Genomic DNA, 22811 nt, shown 5'->3' on the forward strand with positions numbered 1-22811 from the left:
TCTTGTGTTTGCTTGATTATTTTTTTTTTTAAAAGCCATGCCTCCCATTCACACTTGACACTTTTCAGAATGTTAAAACAATGATTTAAATATATTATCATGATTACAACACTGAAAATTGTAGTGGACGTAAAAAAGAATCAAAAGAGTTTCTTCAGTTTTATTTTAATGATAAAATGCAGAAGTAAAACAAGTAAAGCTGATCAGTGGTGTAGTTTTTCACTTTCAAAGTCTTAAGTAGAAATAAAACAATATTAGAAGTGCAAATTGCCTTACTTTATACATAGAAATTAAAATGATTTATTTTATAGATATGCATGTTCTGTTATCTGCTTGATTCATGGCAAGTGGAATAAACATATAGGCCTACTATGAACATTTATTTATCCTATTATAATTTTATTACATTGGAAGAATAACCTCCCTTGAGGTGATCATTATAAAAATGTTATTTTAGATAAGTAAAAATTATTGGCTTCTTTGCCCATGTAAATAAGAGAATGTAGTACAAATAAAAAAAAGTACAAATAATTTTTTTAAAAACCTAAAGATACAAAAAATAATTATTAAAATGTCTTTTTCAATAATAAGCATGCAATACTTGCATGAACAATAATTATCACAAATTATTTTAAGTAAAAGCCAATTGTATATTTAAAAAATGTACAGTTAATTAAAAAATGCAAGTAATTTTGAAAGAATGCCTTAATAATTAGATCTACATGTATCTACTGACACAATACAATTTTAGTGATATAATTTACATATTAGGGTATACTAAAATCATAATCAAGTTATTTCTATTACTATTATGGCCTGTTTGGCTTAATAAAACATTATCAACAACATTTTCCTTAACAACTTATTAGCAAAATGACATCAATTGAAGGTGGTGATGTCAAAGATATCTTTGAAAAGTTTAGCCTTCGCTAATCTTAGATACATAAATAAAAAAAATAAAATCAAGCAAGTTTTAATGCTGTCAGAAATTACCTGGAGATAAAATGTGCTTAAAATAATTAAAACATACTTTTAAGTTACAAAAACATAAAAATCAGTAAAAGAATGTATTTTAAATCAAATAAGAACCAATAATTTTTTTCTAAACAAAAAATAGTATGGTTAACAATGATCTTAAATTGATTATGTATTGACACCTGCAACACAACATACTTTTAGTTAACACGTGTTCTGCTAGAAGGTGTACTATTTGTTTTAATCAGGTTGTCAGTTTCAGTAACAGTCAAAATGATTACATATAGAAAAGAAGCATAACTGTCATCAACAGATGTTATTTCTTAACAGAACAAACATTGACACTTATGTTTAAAACAATCAGCAAGCATGACTTTTTAAGACTGGTTGTCTTTAAGTGAAAAAACTTAAGTAGGTGATTTACAACAAAGTAAAGTAATCAATTATCACAAATTTTAAAAATTAAATAATTTATTTTGTATTATGCCAGTTCTAAGGCAGCCTACTTGCTTATATATTATAAAACAGAGAAACAAATTTAGAACACTCTGACCTCTACTTTGAAGGTTTCCATATAAGGCTGTAGAGTAAATCAGTCCTGAGTGATGAACTTTTTAACAATTTCACTTGGTTCTTCCTCATCCACCAAGACACTAGAATTTGTGTTCAGGAGCTGCAGATAGTAAAAAAAAGTATTTCCAAACATGAGACAATGAACTTTATATGGTAAGTGATCATGTTGTAAGGATTTCACACGAATTGTGTGTTTCTGTCTGGACCACACACATAACATTGATACATGTTAAAAAATATCAAAACCCCTTAATTAAATTATACATTAATAGAATGAAATAAAAATAAAATATAACTGACCTCTGGGTATATGCTGTCTATAAAAATTTTATTTATGTAAGTATATCTTCTACCATGATCTGATGCCATATTCTTTTTCTTGCACATTTCTGCATGATTTAGGTATTCTTCAAGGCTGTCAGTTGAATAGGTACAGTTCTTTGGACAAAACAATAAGAGTTGTGTAATTCCAGTGGTCTCAGAACCTGTGATATCAATGGCACACAATCCTTCAGAATGCTGCCTCACTATATGCTTTTTAACTGATATGCTTGCATCACTTTTGTAGCTGCAGAGCCAGCATTTGTAACTATTACTAGAAAGATCTGTAGAATCTTGTTTTTTTGCTTTCTTGCCAGACTTTTTGGTATTTTGAACAGTTGATTGTTGTTCACTTTTGGCTTCTTTCTTTTTAGTTTTCCTCCGTGTACACTGTCTTTTCTGTGTTTTTTCTATTGGCTGCTCTTCTTCTGATTCTAAGTCATTCCCTTCCGATGCTATGGAGTGTGGTGTTTTCTTCTTTTCTGACGTAAGCTGTTTATTTTCATCAGCCTTTTCATTGTAACCCTTTTGAGGAGGCCTTTCTTCAATAGTGTTGTCAGGTTTTGTTTCTGTTTTCAGGTGCGATGTGCTTATAGGAGTTAAAGAAAGAGACAAGGTGCGTGGCCTTTGTTCACCTACTACTGGGCTTTCAGTTGATTTTTTTACTGGATCATCAGGTAGCGGACGTGATTTCTCTTGACCACGCTCAAGTGGCAGGTTGTCTGGCACTCTGGGCATTTCACTTGGTCCACTAGAAGCGATTGTTAGGCTAGGAGGATTTTCTTCATAAATGGCTTGTTTTTCTGTTGACTTTTCCCCTATATAATCACAATGTGGTTTCTGTTGGTCAAGCTGAGGTGGCAGGTTGGGAGGCAGTAATGAGTTAATTACTGCATTAGCTGACCTTTGTGTATAAATGAGTTTATTTGTCTGTTGTTTTGACTGTAATGGCCTTGAAAAATCTCTGTTTGGAGTTTTCCTATTACTTTGATCTATAACAGTTTGAGTAGATTTAATATTATCAACTGTTTGATTAGAAAAATTTGGTTGATTTATGTTTTTCCTGATCTCACAATGACTAACTCTTATGGATTTAAGATTGGCTATGGCAGAAAAAATAACCTGCTTTTGTATTTGCGTACACTTTGAGACATGTTCAGCAATTTGAGCTTCCACACAAGTCAAAGTTTGGCAGTTGGCTTGTGGACACATGAAGTACAGCTGCCCTGAAGATATATTGGTTAAAGGAATCAGAACAGAGTTGCTATGGCTGGATTTCACATGCATCTTTAGCTTGCTTAAAAATCCTTGGTCTTGTCCACAGTGTAAACAAACATAAGAAAATTTCAAGGTAGATGCAGGAATGGGAGTATCTTTTTGCTTCTGTGTGATTGGCTTATTTTTTGTGTCTTTGGCTGCACCAATTTGTGAGAAGTGGTCCATCAAATCACTGTCATCAAATTTGATTCTTTTTGGTTGGGAGTAATGTGGTGTTTTCTCTTTGTTCTGATGGGGATCTGCTGTCTCATATGTGTGGGTATACGGTGCTTGCTGTTGTCTACTATTCCCTCCTGAAATAGGTATTCTTTCATTATAGGAGTTATAACTCCTTATGGCAGAAGGTGGGTGTTTCTCAACTGGCACAAATTCTGTGGGTATACTTTGTTTAGCTCCTTGATCAACACCTACAGGTGGTACTTGAACAAAAGCACGCTGTTGGACAGGAGGTAAAAAACCTTGTTTACTTTTCACATCTGGATAATTCCTAATAATGTTACTGTGAGTGCTTTGTACGTTCTGAGTTTCCAGGCTATAGTCATTTGGCATTATCTGTCGGTCAGCTGTTACATTATTCTCATGATTAACACTGTTTGACACAGAGTTTTTGGCAATGTTCTGTGTGTATGTGCTAGAAGGCTGATGGTGACTGTATGATTCACTGAAGTCTTTAACCCCTGCTAGTGACTGATTCTTCAGAGTAGCATTGCCATGACCACATGAACAGTTCTCATGAGACTTGTTTAAAGATGAGCTTTGGTTCTTTTCTAACTGAGTTGAGCTATTTTGCAGAAAGGCATTATTAGCAACTTTAAAGAAATTTGATAGTAGACTGATCACTTCATTACTGGAATCACATTTGCACTGATGCTTGTCAATGGTTGCTACAGGAAAATTGTTGTGAAATGGTTGGAGAGTATTTAAGTTTTGATTTGAAAAAGAAGGAGGAGAAAGCATCTCATTAACAAATAAATTATTATCTGACATTGATTTGTAAAATATGGCATCTTCTAATCGAATCTGAGAGCTCATTTGTCTTGTAACCACAACAGGACATACTTTAGCTGGGAAGTTTCCATGCTTACTTTGCATATGCAGCTGTAAAATCTCAATACTATAGGTTAAAAATGGACACAGTTCACACCCATAGCATTTGTCTTTATCTGCTTGAACATGAATATAATTCAATGCACTATGTGATAAATTTAAATCTTGTGGACTTTGATTAAAACTGACTTTATCAAGTGCACAGACTTGCATTTTGTCCCTTGAGGGATAATTCTTTTGTGCTTTTGAATTATTTATAACTTGTTCACTGGGCATTGCATCATGGACATTCTCTTCAAGATGTTTGTTTAGTTCAACAAATGTTGTTGTAGTGAATGGGCAAAATGCACAAGAGCAAAGTGTCACCTCCAACTCTGTAGATTCTTCTTTTATTTCTGGTGAAGGGTTGTCAGTGAAAACTAGTGTACCAGGAGCTACCTCTAAATTTTGAAAGTCTGTTAGACTTTTCATACCATCTGGGTGGTTGATTTCTGTATTTTCACAATACATATTTTGTGTTTACCTGCTCTAGATCTAAATAGAGACAAAAACAATAAATACTGTCGAATATTGCTCATTAAAATAAAATGAAATAAAAAAAAAAAAATTTTATAAATCATTTTTAAATGCAGGATATTTTGCTCCTGATAAACAATAGTAATAAATACGGCCTATTTAATATTTATCACTTATGTAATATGTATTAGATATGTCTAGAGTCTAGATCTACTTTTAAACAAACTGAAAACATTGAAATTGAGGGAATACAAAATGGTAATTTTCTAAATTTTGCTCCTCTTTCAACACATTGTCAAACCACTGTTTTAGTGTTTTTATTTAAAATAATGGATTCTGTTTTTGATATTAGATCTAGATCTGGAACTAGAATCTATTTTTGCGCTAATAATGAGTGGTGAACAATATAAAGTATCATACACCACAAACATAATGAATATCATTGATATTATCAATGATTGAGTATGAGATTAGCAGATTTGAGATAGATTGTGTCATTAGAACCTTACTTAATACTAGTAATACTAGACCACTAGAATTCACTAGATACTTACTATGGACTAAAAAGTCGAGTGTAGGTCAAGTAAAGAGCCTGTAGTAACTAGTTTGGCCTACGTATAGATCTAGATATTAGATTGTAGATCTAGATGTAGTAATACTCTATGTATATCTCTATATTCTATATGTAATAGACAGGGGAGGCCTTAAACCTTAGCCTAGGCATAAACGTATACAGAAAGGAATAGGCGGCAAAAAAATATAAAAACATAGATTTGCTTTAAACATCAATGTAACAAACAACAAGCGAAAGTCAGATCTACTGGTTTTTACAATTTAGTTAAAAACCACTGGCAGCTAATAGAATGTAAATCTAAATGTATAATATTAAAATAACTATTTATCAAAACGTTTTTGAAAGTTATGCATTAATGTGAGCTAATTTTTAAAAATGTGTCATTGTTTAATTGTTTCGGTAAAGAATGAAACCTCAAGGGAATTTTTTTGGCGCGTTCATTATCATAATATATGTACTTAAATTCTAACAGGTTCTTAGGCCTAGGGCCTAATCTTATTCCGTTTTTTAGCTTTAGCCTAGCTAATAATAGTTAATTAGTATTGGGGTCTTGTCCTGTTAGGCCCTAAACCCCCGCCACTAATGCAAAGACTGTACGCGCGAATAGTTACGTCCGGCCACTTCTTGCCAGCTACAATTTAATCTTGAGGGTTAAAGGTAAAGTTAACAAAATTAGCGAAAATACCGGACAGTGAAGTCTCGAGTTCAAACCCACTGGCAGATAAATCTCGATCCCCTTCAACACTAATAATTAAGAACGAAGAAGAAGAACCGGACAGTGGCGTGCAGAGCTATTTTGATGCCTGGGGCCAAGCCAAGGGAAGATGTCATAACCCCCCCCCCCCCATAGACCCCTCGGTATATATAAAAAGTATAAGGGGGGGGGGGTGCAAATCGAAAGTTTGAGGGGGGGTGCAAACCGAAAGTTTGAGGGGGGGGGGTGTGCAAATCGAAAGTTTGTCCCCGGGTAAAAATTGGAACCCCCCCCCTGACGATCCTGGCTACGCCACTGATATATATATATATATATATATATATATATATATATATATATATATATATATATATATATATATATATATATATATATATTACGGTGTTAACGTGTTAATAGCTGTACAATTGAAGATACATTACAATATGCATTGTTATTAAACAGAGTACAAATAGAAAAGCATTAAAAAATTGACTTACCTAAACTCTTCTAAACACTGCGTACAGGTAAATGACTGACTCAACAAATGTAAAAAAGGGTAGAATTTCTGCGAGGGAGACAGTTTGGGGGCATGCCGGAAGAGGTGGGGGGGGGGGGGAAAGGGGGGATATTTTGCATGCCCTACAAAAGAGTTTCCAGTTTTACATTGCCCTAGCGGACAGGGCTGCGGTCACAGGGTAAGGTATTCTTTGTTGAATTAAATTGGGAAAAAAATAAAGGTCAAAGTTCACCATTATTGATTGTTACAATTGAGACCACGGTTGATGTAAGTGAGTTATCACCCACCTGAACTGCGACAGGAAGACATTAGTGTCACACCTCAGTGTGTGCAGGTTCGCCGGGTAATTGTTTGACCTGAAATGGCTGGCGATGGGAGGACTTGAGTGAGCCGCCCCACCCCACCCACATTAAGCCTGGTATGTAAATTTGGGGAAAAAAAACGTAATGTGGGTAGTCGGATACGTAGGAATAAAGCGACTCATCTTGGTAAAAGAAAAACAAAACTCGATACATTGAGAAAATATCGATACTCGTCTTAAAGAACAGCTATCTCTGCTTGTGCGCTTTGTCGATGTTTCACGTTGTAACTTTTAACCTGTGGAATGTTTCATTGAACCTTTGTATCGCTAAAGACACAACAGGCAAAGATATTTAACTGACGAGTAATATGGCTTAGAGATTAGTTAATGTCGAGGTCAGATATATGATAATGAAGCTAATATGAAAGGAAAACGACATGATTATAATTTTATATCGTCGTCATAATATTAATTCGCTTTGAGAAGAAGAAAAAACACTACTTTTCCAAATTGGAGGAAAAGGTTTCGAACACTTAGAATACTAGATTCGTACACTATTTCCCTGAATTGATACAACCTTACTGTACATGTTGAAGACACCAATGGTAAACCTTGGTCCCCGCGCTATGGGTCGGCCCTAGGCCCATAGGCTCCACGTATAACGGCTACCAGGGCCGTTATAGCTTCCACCATAAAATCAAAGTGGACTCATATTCTACTGATGGCTCTACTATTTATAAAAATCATTTCTATGTAAGCGCCCATTTACTTTACAGATAGCTCTACTTTGCATTAAAATACTTTAACTTTAGCACGCCTTTTACCATGCCCTACAGTTCATATAAAACGATAAGGGCACAATTATTTTAAATGATATCACTACAATGTATAAGAAAACAATAATGCATATTCTTAAGCGTGTCCTTATAGTGTCTCAAAAAACAGTGTGGGCATTCTTTTTCTTTAGTATATTCATATAATAAATCAAAACGAATAAAGGATGCCCCTGCAATTTATAAAAAACAATATGGATGTAATTACTCTGCAAATGCCCTTAAATTTTACCCAAATTTTTTTAAAATTGAAAATTATGATGGGTATAATTACTGTATGGATGCCCTTTAAATATATGCATATAAGCATACTTACTTCAACTTACTGAACATTCATTATACATTGGTTGCTGATGTTAGTGGACTAGCTAGTAAGGGTTAGATTGAGTTCAAAATTAACATCGTTTAGTTACATCACTTTTAAGTGATGACGCCTGCATACCAGTAATTTCATCAAACAGCAGTTTTTGTAAAAAACCAATACATGGCCTTTTTATAGGATAATCTATTGGATTATTTAAGGTGATATGATTAAAACTAGAGAAATATTAGTAAATTAAAGATTCTCACCAGACAAATTAAGACTCAATAACGTTTTTTGTAAAGCTTTAATGATTTAAAATTATAATATGCTATGATCTGACAAATAATATATTATATATATGATAAACAACAGAAAATTATTTACTTTCTGACAGACAGCTATAAAAAAAAAACAATATTATCCATCATAACAAATATGTAATTGTTATCTGTTAAAATTAAATTATCAGATAAAATTAGCATGTAGTTTTAAACAAGCTTCAAACATGGTACTGTGACGTAAATTACAGCAGTCCTCACACGATTGGGTGATGGGGGTTAAATGAAGATATGGGGGGCCTACTTTGGTGAAAGATCATACATGTTAAACTTAACTGTAAACTATTTTTAAAAGCTTTAAACCAAATAAAAAACTTTCAAAAGAAACTGTTTTCCTATACAATGCATGCACAGAATAAAAATAAAGTTTTTAAGGCATAATAAAACTGCTGAAATCAGATCCTTGAACAGAGCAGGCTGTACTAAGCTGGTAAATGTTTTTAAAAATCTTGATAAAATACAGTTAGAACGATTGAGTTACATAAAGTTAAGAAAGATTCAATGAGGATAACGCAGCCATGTTGCCACGTATACATTATTCACTGAAACTCTGTGGGTATTTATTATGATTCATTCATATAGAGAAGGCTTTATGCATCCAATAGTTCACTTGACCAGACTAGAGCCAGGAACCCAATACAAAACTGTTCTTAAGTTTACTCACAAATACAATACAACCATTAGAACACAGCTTGCCAATAATGACAGTTTTAACATGCTCAACAAATTAAACAGGTAAATGCAATGAGCATTTTTGTATTAAAATCAACTTACCAAAAAATAAAATCAATTATGGCATACTTTGCTTAGCATTCTCCATCATGTTGGAAAAAAAATACCAGAGAATAGTAAATGTTATGGACGAGTCTTTCAAAACAAACATTTACCGACTATAAATGATGTCACATTTTTACCTCCAATAAGCAAAAATTAATCTTTTTCATCACTTTTGTTTTAAAAAAATGCTACATCATATTTGACCCCCCTATCCAATAATCATTAAAAAAGTCTTAAGCCCTCCTAGTGCAGGCATTATTCATGGTTGACCCCCAAGAGAGTACAGCAAAATATACCAGTTAAACAATCACCAACAACCCTAGAAAGATAACAAAGAGATAAAAAAAATGTCAGGAAATAAGAAAGCTGGAAAGGCTAGGACCTTTTCAAAAAGTGCCAAAAATCAGATGGTACAAATGTAAGAGATGAATATCAAAAGCTTAAAAAAAAAAAACTAAAAAAAAAAGAGCTCAGAAATATGTTCTTTCTAGTAGTTAGGGAATCTTGCACTCATAGGATGCTTTGTTTGAAAATTAGATTGTCTGAACCATTGTCTAGACTCTAGACAATTAATATAGAACAAAATACATTATTTATACATGTGTAGATGGTAAATGCTCAATTTGGCAAGTTTCATAAAGAATCCAGCCATTGTGTTACACACAATTTTTATTTCAGTTTCAATAAAAATGAACCTTGCTTCTATTTTATATTAATCAGTCAATAAATGTATTAAAAATTAAAAAAAAATACCATAGTTAATTTTGTGAGGAAATGAATGAATTTAACTACCCATGGAGTCAAGACAGAGATTTTTTCTCTCTAAAAAAACAAATCCCAATTTGCAATATCTAAAAATAGCTATTTAGTCTTACTCTAAGCTTGATGAAATTGCTCAAAGATTTCTAATTTGTAAGTCTGAAGGTTAGGTAATATGAATAAATGTAATTCTGTTATCAGAAACATCTTTTGAAGAAATAATTTTTTAAAGTGGCAAAAATTGTGCCTACCAGTAACTTGCAAATTATACAGAAAAATAGGGATTGCTATTGTTATTTGCTAAAACTACATACTGCAAGCAAGGATACAGATCTATATCCTTGATGGCAGTATCTAAATTTAGCTAATAAAGTCAAAAGTGATTAATCTCTTTTAATCTAGCTAAAAAAAATGTAGCTAAAAATGTTTTGTTGAATTTATATTTCAGATGGGATTACAATCAACGGAAGTTTTGTTTGCGTCAGCAGTTACATTATTAAAGTTATGCATCAACTCCCTGCTTTAAAATGTCTTCTAACCTAAAGTAATATTTGAAAATAAAATCAAATGTGAATACTTATTGAGATAGAAAAATATCATAAAGTCAAACTAAAATAAATTTAAAATTAACAGGTCAGTATCTTTTAAAATTGAGATGTACAGACTTTAAAAAAATATTTAAAAGCTTATGTTCTATATTTAACTTTAAAAATGATAGAACTAAGCAACATTGCTTTAAAATTAGAAAAAAAATAACAACAAAAAACCTCTTTACATTTGTAAAGATCAAACAAGTAACATGTAAGTGTAGAGTATATATTCTACTAGAACAGGGCAATTCATCCATCTTAGTTAATTAGAATCCTAATTAAAAATACTGAAGCAAATATAACATAAATAATATAGGAACCATGTTATTACAGAAAAACAATGTAAGAAGTCCCTTTTTCAATCATGATAAAAAAAAATCATGTCCTAGTAAGAGCTATTTTTGATTAGTTAAATAACAGAATTAGAAAAAAGTCAAGTTTTAAGAACAAAAGTACCCATGCAGCAATAAATTTATCAGGAAAAAAAACACTTAATGAGTACAATATGGTTACTCTAAACATATGGTGCCATTATCTTCTACTGTGTAATCTTCTTGAATATTACTGAAACTCTGGTTTTGGTGAGGAGGTGATGAGTGACTTTCATGAATATGTCTGTAAGTATGAGGAGTGTACTTCAAGTTTTGACTTGGGCTCACAGTGTCACGAGAAGGGTTAACAGTCCTTTGAAATGTTGCTGGACGGTGCAAGACTCCAGCAGGGCCAGACATTTGATGCTGCTCTGACCCATAGCGGAGCTGACCACTGTTATGGACCTGGTGTTGCCCCAACGTATGCTGGGGTTGACCAACAGAACCTGTGTTATGGACCTGGTGCTGCCCCGACGTATGCTGGGGTTGACCAGACGTATGCTGGGGTTGACCAACAGAACCACTGTTATGGACCTGATACTGCCCCAACGTATGCTGGGGTTGACCAACAGAACCTGTGTTATGGACCTGGTGTTGCCCCGACGTATGCTGGGGTTGACCAACAGAACCTAAGTTATGGACCTGATGCTGCCCCGACGTATGCTGGGGTTGACCAACAGAACCAGTGTTATGGACCTGATGCTGCCCCGACATATGCTGGGGTTGCCCCGACGTATGCTGGGGTTGACCAACAGAACCAGTGTTATGGACCTGATGCTGCCCCGACATATGCTGGGGTTGACCAGGTGTATGCTGGGGTTGACCAACAGAACCTGTGTTATGAAGAGGCTGTTTAAAAGTCTTGGATTGTGTAGCCTTCAGCTGCTGGTAATAATATGGCTGTGGTGCTTTAGGATGCACACCAGGTTGCATTTCCTTTTCTCTGTGCTGCACCGGCAAGCGTGAGGCAGTATTGGGTGTTCTGGCCGCTGGTGGAAAGTGTGAAGGTAAGTGCTGATTTTGCATCATTCTGTGCTGCGGAGTAGGCATTGGCCTGCTGAACATAGGGTGCTGCTGTGAAGATGCAGGAACATTTTGTTGGCTCAAGTTTTGTCTATTTAAACTTAAATCTTCAGGTAAGGCTTGGTGGGTATTATTTAGATGAGTACCAACAGAGGAAGGATGGGGGAGTTGAGAGCGCTGCTCTGAAGTTACTGTGTTCCCATCTGGGGAAAATGTAGCAGAAACCTCAGCTTGACCAGGATCCACAACTGGCTTTTTCTTCCTCTTCCTGGGCTTGGAGGGATCTTTAGCTACTGGCTTCTTTTTGGAAGTCTCCAACAAGACTTTTGGCTCAGTATTTATTAACTGTGGAAATTTAAAAACATGAGTTTTACACAATAAATATAAACTCAAATAAAAATAAAACTTATTCTAAATCAGCCCAAGATTAAAAAAAATTTTTTTTTCATCAGCTAACTTTATTGGGAACTTTAAAACTAATTTCTATGCCAACAGTTTTTCCTACTCAGCAAGTACTCACCTCAGGATAAACACAATCAATGAACGTTTTGTTTTTCTCCAACACAGCATCTCCATTCTCTTTCTGCACTGGTTTCTCACAGCTCTCTACATGGCTTTTAAATCCTTCCAGGCTGAACGTGGCATACTTGCAGTCCCTGGGACAGTACAACAATAGGTGCAATGATCCTGTCTCTTCAGTTTGTAACACATCCACTGAACACAAACCTTCCTGATGCTTTTTTAACAAATGCACTTTGGCACAGCCACATTTCAGGAAAATTTTTTTGCACAGCCAGCATTTGTATTTTCCTTTAGTTGATGTATTGTAGGCTGTTGGGTCAGGTGCTGGCTTTGTTTTCTTCACTTTTTTCTTGTTGGAATGCAGCTCACTCTGCCATTTCTTATCACTATCCGAGTCATCATCATCGTCATCATCAAAATTAAACTCTTCATCTTCATCTGACAGATCATCTATACTGGCCCTATAGTCACTAAGAATAACCTTACGTTTTCGATCCGATCGCCTAACAAAGATCTCTGTATTTTCAATCACACTTTCATCCTTTTCAGGGGTTTTCAACATTTCTTCTATTTTGTCAGTATTTTCTGGTAGTTCTTCATTCAATTCACTTGCTGGTTCCACATTTAAAGACTCAGAAGCTTCCTTATCTGTGGGTTCATCAACTAAGCTACCAGAAATTTCAATTGCTGCTTTAGTTGAGTCATTGTCAGCCGTCTTTTCTTCATCTTTCTTTTCAGCCACAACTTGAACTTTAACCCCCACTTCTGCTTTCTTCCTAGGCCTTCCTTTTTTGGTAACTTTCAATACAAGTTTACCAGTTTTCATGTCCACAAGCTTGCTTTGTCTTTTGGGTTTGATAGTGCCATCACCAATAGCCTTCTTAGGCATTATCTTGGTTAATGTTCGTTGCTGTTTTTGAAAGTCTTTCACACCCTTTCTTACAGTAACTGTTAACTTGTTACTAGTCTCATGAGGTTTTTGCTTTGATACATAATATAAATTCGTGTCATCAGGCTTTTCAGCTACATCAACCTCAAGATCAGCGTGGCCTGAGACAATTTGATAAACGCTGGATGTCCTGGGAGTGGGGGTGGTTGCAGTCAGAGTTACCTGATCTTGCTTTAGTGAGATTCTATGGGCCGAGTCTTGTTCTTCATTGCCAGATTCAACAGATGGATAGAGAACAGCTACCTCAGAATCACATGCTGAGTTAAAGCTTCTCAAATGGGCTGTTTGCTTTAATTCAGAGGGCTCTAAAATTAAATCATCTACAAGATTGGGGTTAGATGTGTCTTTTGGAGAACTATTGCCTGCTGATGCTAAGGTATCGAATGATGTAGCTTGACTACAGTCCAGAGCAGAAGTGTTGCTGTTGCATATCACAGCTGAGCTGCAGTCTAAAACTGCAGTATTGCCAGATGAAGCTGAACCGCCGTTTGAAGTTGATAAGTTGCCCGATGTAGGGGAAACACAGCTCAAAGTTGAAAAGTTACCTGATGTAGGTGAAACACTGCTCAAAGTTGAAAAGTTACCTGATGTAGGTGAAACACAGCTTAAAGTTGAAAAGTTACCTGATGCAGGTGAATTTTTACCAGAAGAAGATGAAATATTCTTGGATGAATCTGCATTGTTGCAAGGTAAAGCTGAAACTCTGCTCAAAACTGAAAAGTCACCAGATGTTGGTGATATTTTACCAGATGAAACTGGATTATCGGATGACGAAGATAAGTTCAAAGGAAATGAACCCGATCTTCTTATTGTTTTGATGATAATGCAATTTTCCCGGGGAAAGTTAATGCTGTTTCTACGAGGTGAGTATTTCTGCTTCTGTTTGAAAGCATGGCTGTTATTTGACAGAGGTAGGGATAAGTCAGATAGGGTTGATTTGAAAGTGTCATTTTTCAAGAGTGTCATATCATGCTCTGTTGTCATGTCTGAATTCTCTATTTCTGGATCAGCAGCTGTTTTTTCCTGAGTGTCAAAATGTTCTGGTGATGCAGAGTTACCCTGGATATCACAGCTCTGCAGGTTTGCTGGAGACTGGGTGGTTTCCCCTGCTGTGCTGTGTGTGGTGCCCATCAAGCTATTATTAGCCTGCTGTATGTTTGTCTCTCCACAAAGCTGTGTGTCACCAGATGACACACTGGCCTCAGATTCTCCGGCACTGTTTTTTTGCATGATGTGGGCAAAGCGTCCAGAGAACTGAATGGTGTGCTGTGGCAGTATCACATGAGTTGTGATGACCTCAGACAAATCTTCCGTTGTTGATAAGTTCATGGGTTCATTATCAGTGTTGTCTTCACTCTGTGAATAGGAAGCAACAGATTCATCCTCATGGCTATTGCTACAAGATTCATCCACTGAATCATGAGTATTGCTATAGGTTTCATCAACCGAGCTTGAACTGTTTAGATGATCATTTATTCCTCGTGCTTCTGATGTAGAATTTCCATCATAGTTAGTTGGCGGAGGGGCTGGATTTACATTAGATGACTTTGGTAATGACTCTTTTGAATTATCATTGCTGTTTCCTTTATAGGATATTTTGCTAACAAATTCATCAATTACCTTTGAATCTGGTGTGATTTTAACACCACGGAAATTTGCATATTCCTTGAATTTGGAAACTAGGCGATGAGACAGAGTCTTTGGCATGTTAGGCACTTTAGCAAAAACTTTCTCTAACACCACAGCGTTGACTCTTTCTTCTTCATCAAAGTCATCATCATCATTCAGTACAGAGCTGTAGTTATTCTTTGAATAGCTTGCCAAAGGTTGTGGAGAATTAGCTTGTTGCACATTTGAGTTGGAGCAGTTTGTTTCTGAAGGTTGGGCAGCTAAACTATTAGTACCATTGCTTGGTTCAAAGTTGGGTTGAGACACAGAGGATGGTGTCCAACATTCATTAGCAGTGCCAGTATCTAGAGCTTGGGGGTGGTTCTGGTATGTGTCAAGCCCTGTCTGAAGAGTTGGGATGGAGCTGCTGGTTACTTCCCTTGGGACTCTGGCATCTAAAACTGACATGTGATGATCTGATGATTCAGTGGGGGGAGGAAACGGCTGGTCTAATGTTGTGAAAGACTGCGGTGATGGTACTGGGACTGACTGTTCAGGCGAGTCTGCGTCTAGATCTATCACAATAGGCTCCTGTTCCCCGCCTCTCTGGGTGGTGACTATTGGAACCTGGGGAGCGAGTAATTGTGGAGGGGGTGCAATCATTCTCGGAGCTCTTGGCGCCATCCCCCTCATGCCTCCCATCATCATTCTTGGGTTGCCATGAGGACCAACATTTGGCCTGTAACTTGGCCTGACCTCTGGATGAGTTGGTCTTGGATGACGAATATTCATGTAATTGGGTCTGTTGGTATACCCCGGAGGTCTCATTCCATGCTGTTGTGGATAGTTGTTTAATCTCATTCTCTGACTAGCGCTGCTTGGGTCTTGATACCTAGGTGGTATTGGACCACGTATAGGACCTCTTGGCTGTGGAGGGTAAGGATGAGGGGGAGGAGGTTGTAAATGAGGTGGTGTCTGAGGCCTGGCAATCTGCCGTCCAGATGCACTGACAACAATGTCCCCATAAGCATCATTCAGACTGCTACTGAAATTGTCCTTCATACCTTGTCCATCTAGGTCTATAGGATTATCCTGAGACCGGCCAATTGTCCTCACATCTAATTGCCTTATCTTCATAGATTTCAAGTTTTTTACTGCAGTTAATATATCAAATGGTTTTGAGCTGTCTAAATTGAAGCATTTGTGCAGGTGTTCACTTAACCTGTGCTCGTCATAGGTCATAAATTCACAGTTTAACTGTGGGCAAAAGAACAGAAACTGCCCTGTTTCCTTGTTGGTGAAGGCTCCCAGCAAGGAGTCATTGTGTCTGGTTTTCATGTGTTGCTTCATTACATTCTTGGACCCTTGGTCTTTTCCACAATGTACACAACAGAAAGAGAACATGCTGGCATCCACAGCCTTAGATTTCTCTTTGTCTTTGCCTGGAGTCATACCAAGAATCTGAATGTCATCATCACCCCTGCCTTCTTCCTCTAAATTTGAATTGACCACACAAGCGAGGTCCTCAAAATGTTTACTTATGTCAAACTGTTTTGGTGGTGGAGGTGGGTGAGCCAAGGCCGCTCCCTTACGCTGTGGAGAAACTGCCGGTATATTGGGGCTAGGGAATTGTACTGGCATTCTTGGTGCATTGGGTGCTCTTCCCCTAGGCATGTGACCCGATCCTCTGATACCTCGTCCTAAAGGCTGGCGATAACTTTGCTCAGGTTGTGCAGATCTGACAACAGCAGTAACAATGACATCGTCATCTTCCTCAAGACCAAACCTCTGAGACTGAGGATACATCCTGGCTCTACCCCTACCACCTCTGCCACGGGGCTGGCCGGCGGAAAACAACCTCTGACGTACATTGTGTCCTTGGGGTGCTTGAGGAGCTTGAGGAGGCTGATAAAGCTGAACGGGGTTCCCACTCAGTGTCACTGCTCCTCTGTTCTGCATAGTTGATATAATGGCTCCTTTGGGTCTCATGTCTGCATCAGTCCAGCTGGACCTTTTGTGTCTTGGGACTTGACCACTAAGATAAATACTGGGGCTCAAGGGTGAAGCTCCAGCCACATTGGCTGGGACATTGGCATTTCTCGGTGGAGTGTTGGGCAGTTGAGGGGCTGTAGCTCTACCTGTCTGGGGTCTTTGATTCAAAAAAGTAGGTGCTGTCACATATCCTTGTGGAGATTCAGCAGTGGGTGTGGGGCCACTGGTTGTCACCAGGAAGTTTGGGATGTTTTGAACTTGTTTGTTGGAGTTTGGCGAGGAGCTTGAAGTTGACAAAGCACCACGGAGTGCACCAAAGCTGCCATTATTTGGGACAGGTTGCTGATTGACTTGGATAGGATACTGGAAATGATTTCCAACACTTCCAGGCTCTGGTACTACATTCAGTTCTGGTACTGAAGGCATGTCTTGAGGTGGCCCATTGTGTGTGTTGGAAGGAAATGAAATATCTTGGCTGTTAGAGTTTACTGGTTGATTATGCAAGCCCATTCCTCTTTGGGCACCAAAATTTTGCTGCATAGCATGCGGGGTGGTAACCATATGCTGCTCTGTTAATGAAATCACTGAAGTTGGCGATGAGACGTCTTGCATGCTTCTTTGATTGAGTAAAACAGAAATAGAGTCTGAAATCAAATTCACTGACTGCTGCTTATTCTGAGCATTCAGCTCTGGGTCAGCACTGTGCTGTAACCCAGTGCCTATTTGTTCAGCTGAGTTGATTAAAGCGGGATTAAACCCACTTCTGCTTGACAGTGTGTGAAATGTATTGCTGGCTTGTGGCAAACTGTTTGAAGGTACAAAGCCTTGATTTCGATCTGCTGGTGTAAAACTAGGGCCACTATTTTCCCTGGGCAATGAGTATCCAACTAACCCAGAGTGGTTAGATGATACAGTAGGGTTTGGTATTTGAAAAGATGGTTGCAAAGGAGTCTGGTGTACTGTAGGAGATATCTGTGGGTTTAAGTCTAATGCATTTCCTCCTCTTAAACCTTGATAGTGGCCAGTTTTCCACTCCATGTTTCTATTAAAGCTTTGAGGAATTCCTTGTGGATCATTATTTCTGTGAAGGTTCCCTACTGAGCCTGTGTTCTGCAACCCTGTCACAGGTGCCTGATAAAAATTTTGTAGGCCACTCGTAGAGGAGTTCTCTGTTCTAGGATGAAGGAAGTTTTGACTAGCGTGGGTAATTTGAAGTTTTCTGTATTGAGAAAACACACCAACACCAAGACTTTGGGATGCAAAATCAAGAAAACCTTCCTCTGCTATCTTACTCAGTTTTTTCAAATAGTCCAAGACATAAGTCATGGTAGACTTCAACCTTTCTTTTTCCAACACTGACATTGTCTCCTGACATGAACAGCACTCAATCAGATGCTTCTGGTAGGAGCAGGGGTCATTGCTGTTGTAACTGCAAGCCTCTCTGACACAGAAGAAAGTTAAATCTTGATCCCCCTCACCTGCTGTGTTGTACGTGCCCACTGCCGCCCCGACCGGGTGTTGTACTATTGTGTGACACTTTAACTTATCAACATAGGCATTGCTGTAAGGGCAAGTTAAACAGTACATTGTCTCCACCTTCACATTCCAGTTGGACCTTGGCTCCTTGTCTTCACTGGATGATAATGGCTCATCAGATGTTTTCTCTGTTGATTTCTTAAGCAATTCAATTATTCTATCCTCGGCTAATTTCCCCTTCAATGAATCTAAAAGATGTGCTTTTGAGTCAACAAAAGCAGAATTCACTTCAAATTTAACATCCTTTGGTTTTTTGTTCTCCACAGGGTCAATGACTATAGTGTCTGTACTGGTGTTTGTCCGCTCAATTATACTCTCACTGGGGAGGTAAAACAGAGCATCATCCTTCCTCACCTGAGCGCTTACTTCCTTTTTTATCATCTTAGCCACAGATTTAGGTAACATGCCAGGGTGCTTGGTCACTGTATGTTTCTCAAGGTGGTCGGTAGAATAGGTCATAAAGTCGCAGAAGACACAAGCTGAACATGGATCTTTGTCCATTTCACAATCCCCACTGCTGGAAGAATCAACTTCTGCAGTGGTTGTATCCAACTCTTTATCATGTTCAACTTTGCTATGCTTGACAACCTCAGACCGTGAAAGGCTACTGAAAGCACAGTAGGAGCATTTCACCATGTGTTGTCGCATGTGAGACACCAGCTCATTTTTTACTTCAGTAGAAAACTCACAATAATTACACCAAAAATGTGCCAAGGATGTGTCACTACTGTTTATCAGTGACACACTGGCAAAGTTGGATATTTGTTCTGCTTCATCCTGGCTAGTGGAAGACACTGCCACCTTCTTGGCTGAGGATGGCTTATCCGTTGAATCTGACTCTGATACATCATCCTGTGGTTCTTCATTTTTCTTCTTTTTTGGTGTTGTTCTTCTTTTACGCTTTGGCATTTTGAAAACTAAAAAAGATAAAACAAAGTTAGCAAAACATTTTTTTTCATTGTATTCAAGAGGCAAAATTAAATTTGTATGATACTTTTAGGCCTACTGAGCAGATTCCTATATAGGACCAAATGGGATCCTAAACACTAGAGGCGTACAAAATGTTATAATCAGAGTAAATTAAATCTTTTAATAACAGTTCTGACTAAGAATAGGCACATCTGGCCTCTATTCTTGTTATTCCCAGTCAACCACGAATAGACTTGAGTAGAGTTTTTAGACACTTCATTTAAATTTTTTTGGTCAGTCCACTTTTGAACAACGTAAAAAGAATATTCCCCATTCTTAATAAAAATTAAATAGGGCCTAGGCAATTAAATTATCTTTAAAACAAATCGTTCTAAAGATTTAATATTTATTTGGGATAATATTATATTTAGAATAGACCCTTTTAATCCCTGGCAGAACCAGCCCTTGATTATCATTAGCAATATTTAATTAATTAGCTATTTAATTATGAAATGAGATTACAAATTTCCTGTATTATGCTATAACAGTAGGCATATAATTCAAAACTTATATATTTTTATTATTAGAGAAACGGTTTTATTGTTTCAACCCTACCCTCTCCCCTTATTGAACTAAAAGTTAAACTTTTAACCCCATTACTGCCATTAGTAAAGAAATGTGATATACTGTGAGGGGTAATATACTCATAGAAAAAACAATCTACTGTTGTATTGGCTTTGGATGACATTGGTGGTGCATGCAAACAAGAATAAGACTATAGTGAAAATAAAGGTCAAGGACTATGTTGAATTTAACTAGTGATGCTTTTTAGGTCTATCATTGAACGATTGCTTGGCAATATGAGGTTTGTCAAGTCCAGATCACAGTGAATGATCCAAATGATTTCATGCACAAAGAAACAGCTGGGAATTATAGTAACGCCTAAAACACTGATTGCACCCAGCTCAACATAAATTCCTATAATAGAAGTTATGAATAGTCCTATAGTCTATAGGCTAACTACCTACTGTTTACAGATGACAATGACTAGTTATGGCAGAAATTGTTATTACCTCCCCTTTTATAATCTAAATTATCTGCCCCTACCCCTAATAGCTGACCCGGCTCTATGATTGTAAACATTCGGGGTGAATCACAGCTCACCTGACAGTTGCGGATTAGGGTGGTGGCTAAGCTGCGTGGTATTTTCTATGGTATCCATGAAGAGAATTATATATATAGATTAAAGCTGCTAAACTTACTTAGAGGGTGATTTATTAGTAAGTTGTGCTTCAAATTCTGTTTCAATATTGTGATTTAATTGCTGTAAATTATTGAATTCTATGAGTTTGTTAATTAATATGTAAATGTCGTGTGCCATCAGAATTTATATGTGTAATAGCTTACATTAATGCCCAATGACTTATAGCTGTGCACTGAGATCAATTACTCTTTTAGCTTTATTCTTCTGACAAAACTAGCTGTACCATGTGGTCGAGCAGTTACACTTTGGACGGGTCATCAGGGGTTGAGGGTTTATAGCATATAGTAAAGCTCGCAAAGATAAAATATTTTTGAAAAATTTATTTAAATGGCCTCTTAAAATGTATTTCTCGTGTTAATCCCTGTCCCATTAAAAGACAAAATATAGGCCTCCACAGCAAACATGTAGATGACAAGAAAAGCTAAGTATTTGCAGATCTATGCACATCTTTCTCTGGCTAGAATTGGCCTTCAAATTTAATTTTAGGGCATTCGTTATGACCACTATGGTGAGTTTAAAGTTTTATAGTTATTTTACTAACAAGTTTAAGGGTAATCTATCATTTTAGGTACATAAAATTGGCAGAGACTAGTAATGTGAAAAAAAGGTGACTCCTTAAATTTTAGTAATTATTTCATATTTTTAGGAGGATTTATGTTTTAAAATTTACAAAATGTTTCAAAGTTTCATTTATGTACTTGTTTTTAAACAATTGTATTAAAACCTTTCAGTAATAAATACAAAGACTAGTTTCTAGGAATGGTTAAGCAGCCATCTTGTTTAAGTTTTTTATTGGTTAACTTATTCTGAGATATTCAGGGGAAGACACTCTATTTAACAGATGGCTGCTGTTTATATAGCAAATCTTGCTCACAAACACTGCTGTTTAAAGTTAATATCTGGCCTGCATTGATATATTTAGCCACGAAACGGTACGACTTTGTAATTGGCTATGCACTAGTGATGAGCCAAATAGCGGTCACGTGGTTTTTAAAAAATAAAAATAAATCAGCTGTGATATGAACACCGGTTTTATAAAAAAAACAGCTCACAATATTTGATTTCTTTTTTCATAGACTGATAAATCTAATAATGATTTACATTCTCCCCCATTTTTGTACCTATACGGTTGATATTTTCAAAGCTCTATTAATTTTAATGAAACCAACTTTTGAATTTAGCCTCCATTCTCCAGACCAAATTTTAAAATACTTTTCTGCCACTTATGGTTTGTTTTTATAACGCAAAAACCCCGCCATTTTGCTCATGGTAAACATTTTAAATAGCCTAGTAATTTTAAAAAGGTAACTGGAACCAAGACGAAAAATCATTGGAAGTCATGCATCCGGTCTGTACGTCATATTGTTGTTAGCAGCCGGCCCCGCCTCTGGGTTAGCGAGTAATACTGTATTTAATTAAAGCCTTAACAATGAGGCACCTTTTTTTTACCTTACTAGCCGTGGCCATTTTTACGCACCTAAATTTCCTTCAACGATAGATTACCAGTTTAAGTGTTATTTATTTTTTGCATGTGTGCAGTGGAGTAAATAAAGCAGCCTAAATGCTAAATGTCGAAATGAAAATATCAGTAGGACACACTAGATCTAATCTAGATTCTAGAGTAGATTTCCTAACGCGGTCACACAATGCGAAAAATTCCGAAACTCACGATTTTCATCGGGCGCTATTTTGTACACGTTTCACAACCTGCTTGACCGCGCAGAGGAAATCTACTCTACAAGACTCTAGATTTCTAAATCTAGACTCTAGTAGTGCTCACTAGCGCTGCAGATAGCTGCGATAGCCAGCTAGCTAGAACTAGAAGAGAGGGAGAAATCTAAGATCTAGATTCTTAGATCTAGATCTAGATCTACAATCCAAGATTAATTCTCAGAGATGCATGCATTAAATTAAAGCTTAACGTGATATAAATTGCAAGGAGAACTAAGTAATACAACTATACAGAGCTGTGTAAAATACCTTTTCATATATTCTACAAGCCCAGAGTTTTAAAATATTTAAGTTGGGCTTAAATAATATTTTTTTTTGAGACGCTCGATTCTAAATAACCGGAAGTTGATATTTTATTAACGGTTTATCTAAAAGTTGTCTATTAAACAAAACAAACTATTTTATTATTTTATTATTTTTTGCTGAATTTTGTGAAACTTAAAACAAATATAAAAAAAAAACCTTTAAAACAACTTTCTTTTAAATGAACTAAAAACAAGAAAATA

The 22811-nt window shown here is 36.6% G+C and overlaps 2 protein-coding genes across 2 annotated transcripts; both read right to left on the reverse strand.

The window, feature by feature from the left end:
- Positions 1-1529: 1529 nt before the first annotated feature.
- LOC131929658 (uncharacterized) lies at positions 1530-5371 on the reverse strand. The gene is made up of 3 exons (XM_059285965.1): positions 5265-5371; positions 1849-4728; positions 1530-1648 (listed from the first exon to the last, which is right to left on the reverse strand). The coding sequence occupies exons 2-3, from the start codon at positions 4702-4704 to the stop codon at positions 1568-1570; spliced, it is 2937 nt and encodes a 978-aa protein (XP_059141948.1). The 5' UTR covers positions 4705-4728; positions 5265-5371; the 3' UTR covers positions 1530-1567.
- A 2861-nt stretch (positions 5372-8232) lies between these two features.
- Positions 8233-22660, reverse strand: LOC131929664 (uncharacterized). The gene is made up of 3 exons (XM_059285983.1): positions 22555-22660; positions 12315-19318; positions 8233-12139 (listed from the first exon to the last, which is right to left on the reverse strand). The coding sequence occupies exons 2-3, from the start codon at positions 19308-19310 to the stop codon at positions 10910-10912; spliced, it is 8226 nt and encodes a 2741-aa protein (XP_059141966.1). The 5' UTR covers positions 19311-19318; positions 22555-22660; the 3' UTR covers positions 8233-10909.
- Positions 22661-22811: the final 151 nt, after the last annotated feature.

This window comes from Physella acuta, unplaced genomic scaffold (assembly GCF_028476545.2).
Source record: "Physella acuta isolate Inbredline_101_S28 unplaced genomic scaffold, ASM2847654v3 ptg001661l, whole genome shotgun sequence".
Taxonomy (NCBI): Eukaryota; Metazoa; Mollusca; class Gastropoda; family Physidae; genus Physella; species Physella acuta.

Excerpts from the sequence above, each read along its gene's own strand:
- LOC131929658 (XM_059285965.1), bottom strand. The coding sequence starts at position 4,704 with ATGTATTGTGAAAATACAGAAATCAACCACCCAGATGGTATGAAAAGT. Across the intron at positions 1,649-1,848 it reads TAGACAGCATATACCCAGAG|CTCCTGAACACAAATTCTAG; the intron begins GTCAGTTATATT and ends TACTATCTGCAG.
- LOC131929664 (XM_059285983.1), bottom strand. The coding sequence starts at position 19,310 with ATGCCAAAGCGTAAAAGAAGAACAACACCAAAAAAGAAGAAAAATGAA. Across the intron at positions 12,140-12,314 it reads TTGATTGTGTTTATCCTGAG|TTAATAAATACTGAGCCAAA; the intron begins GTGAGTACTTGC and ends AAATTTCCACAG.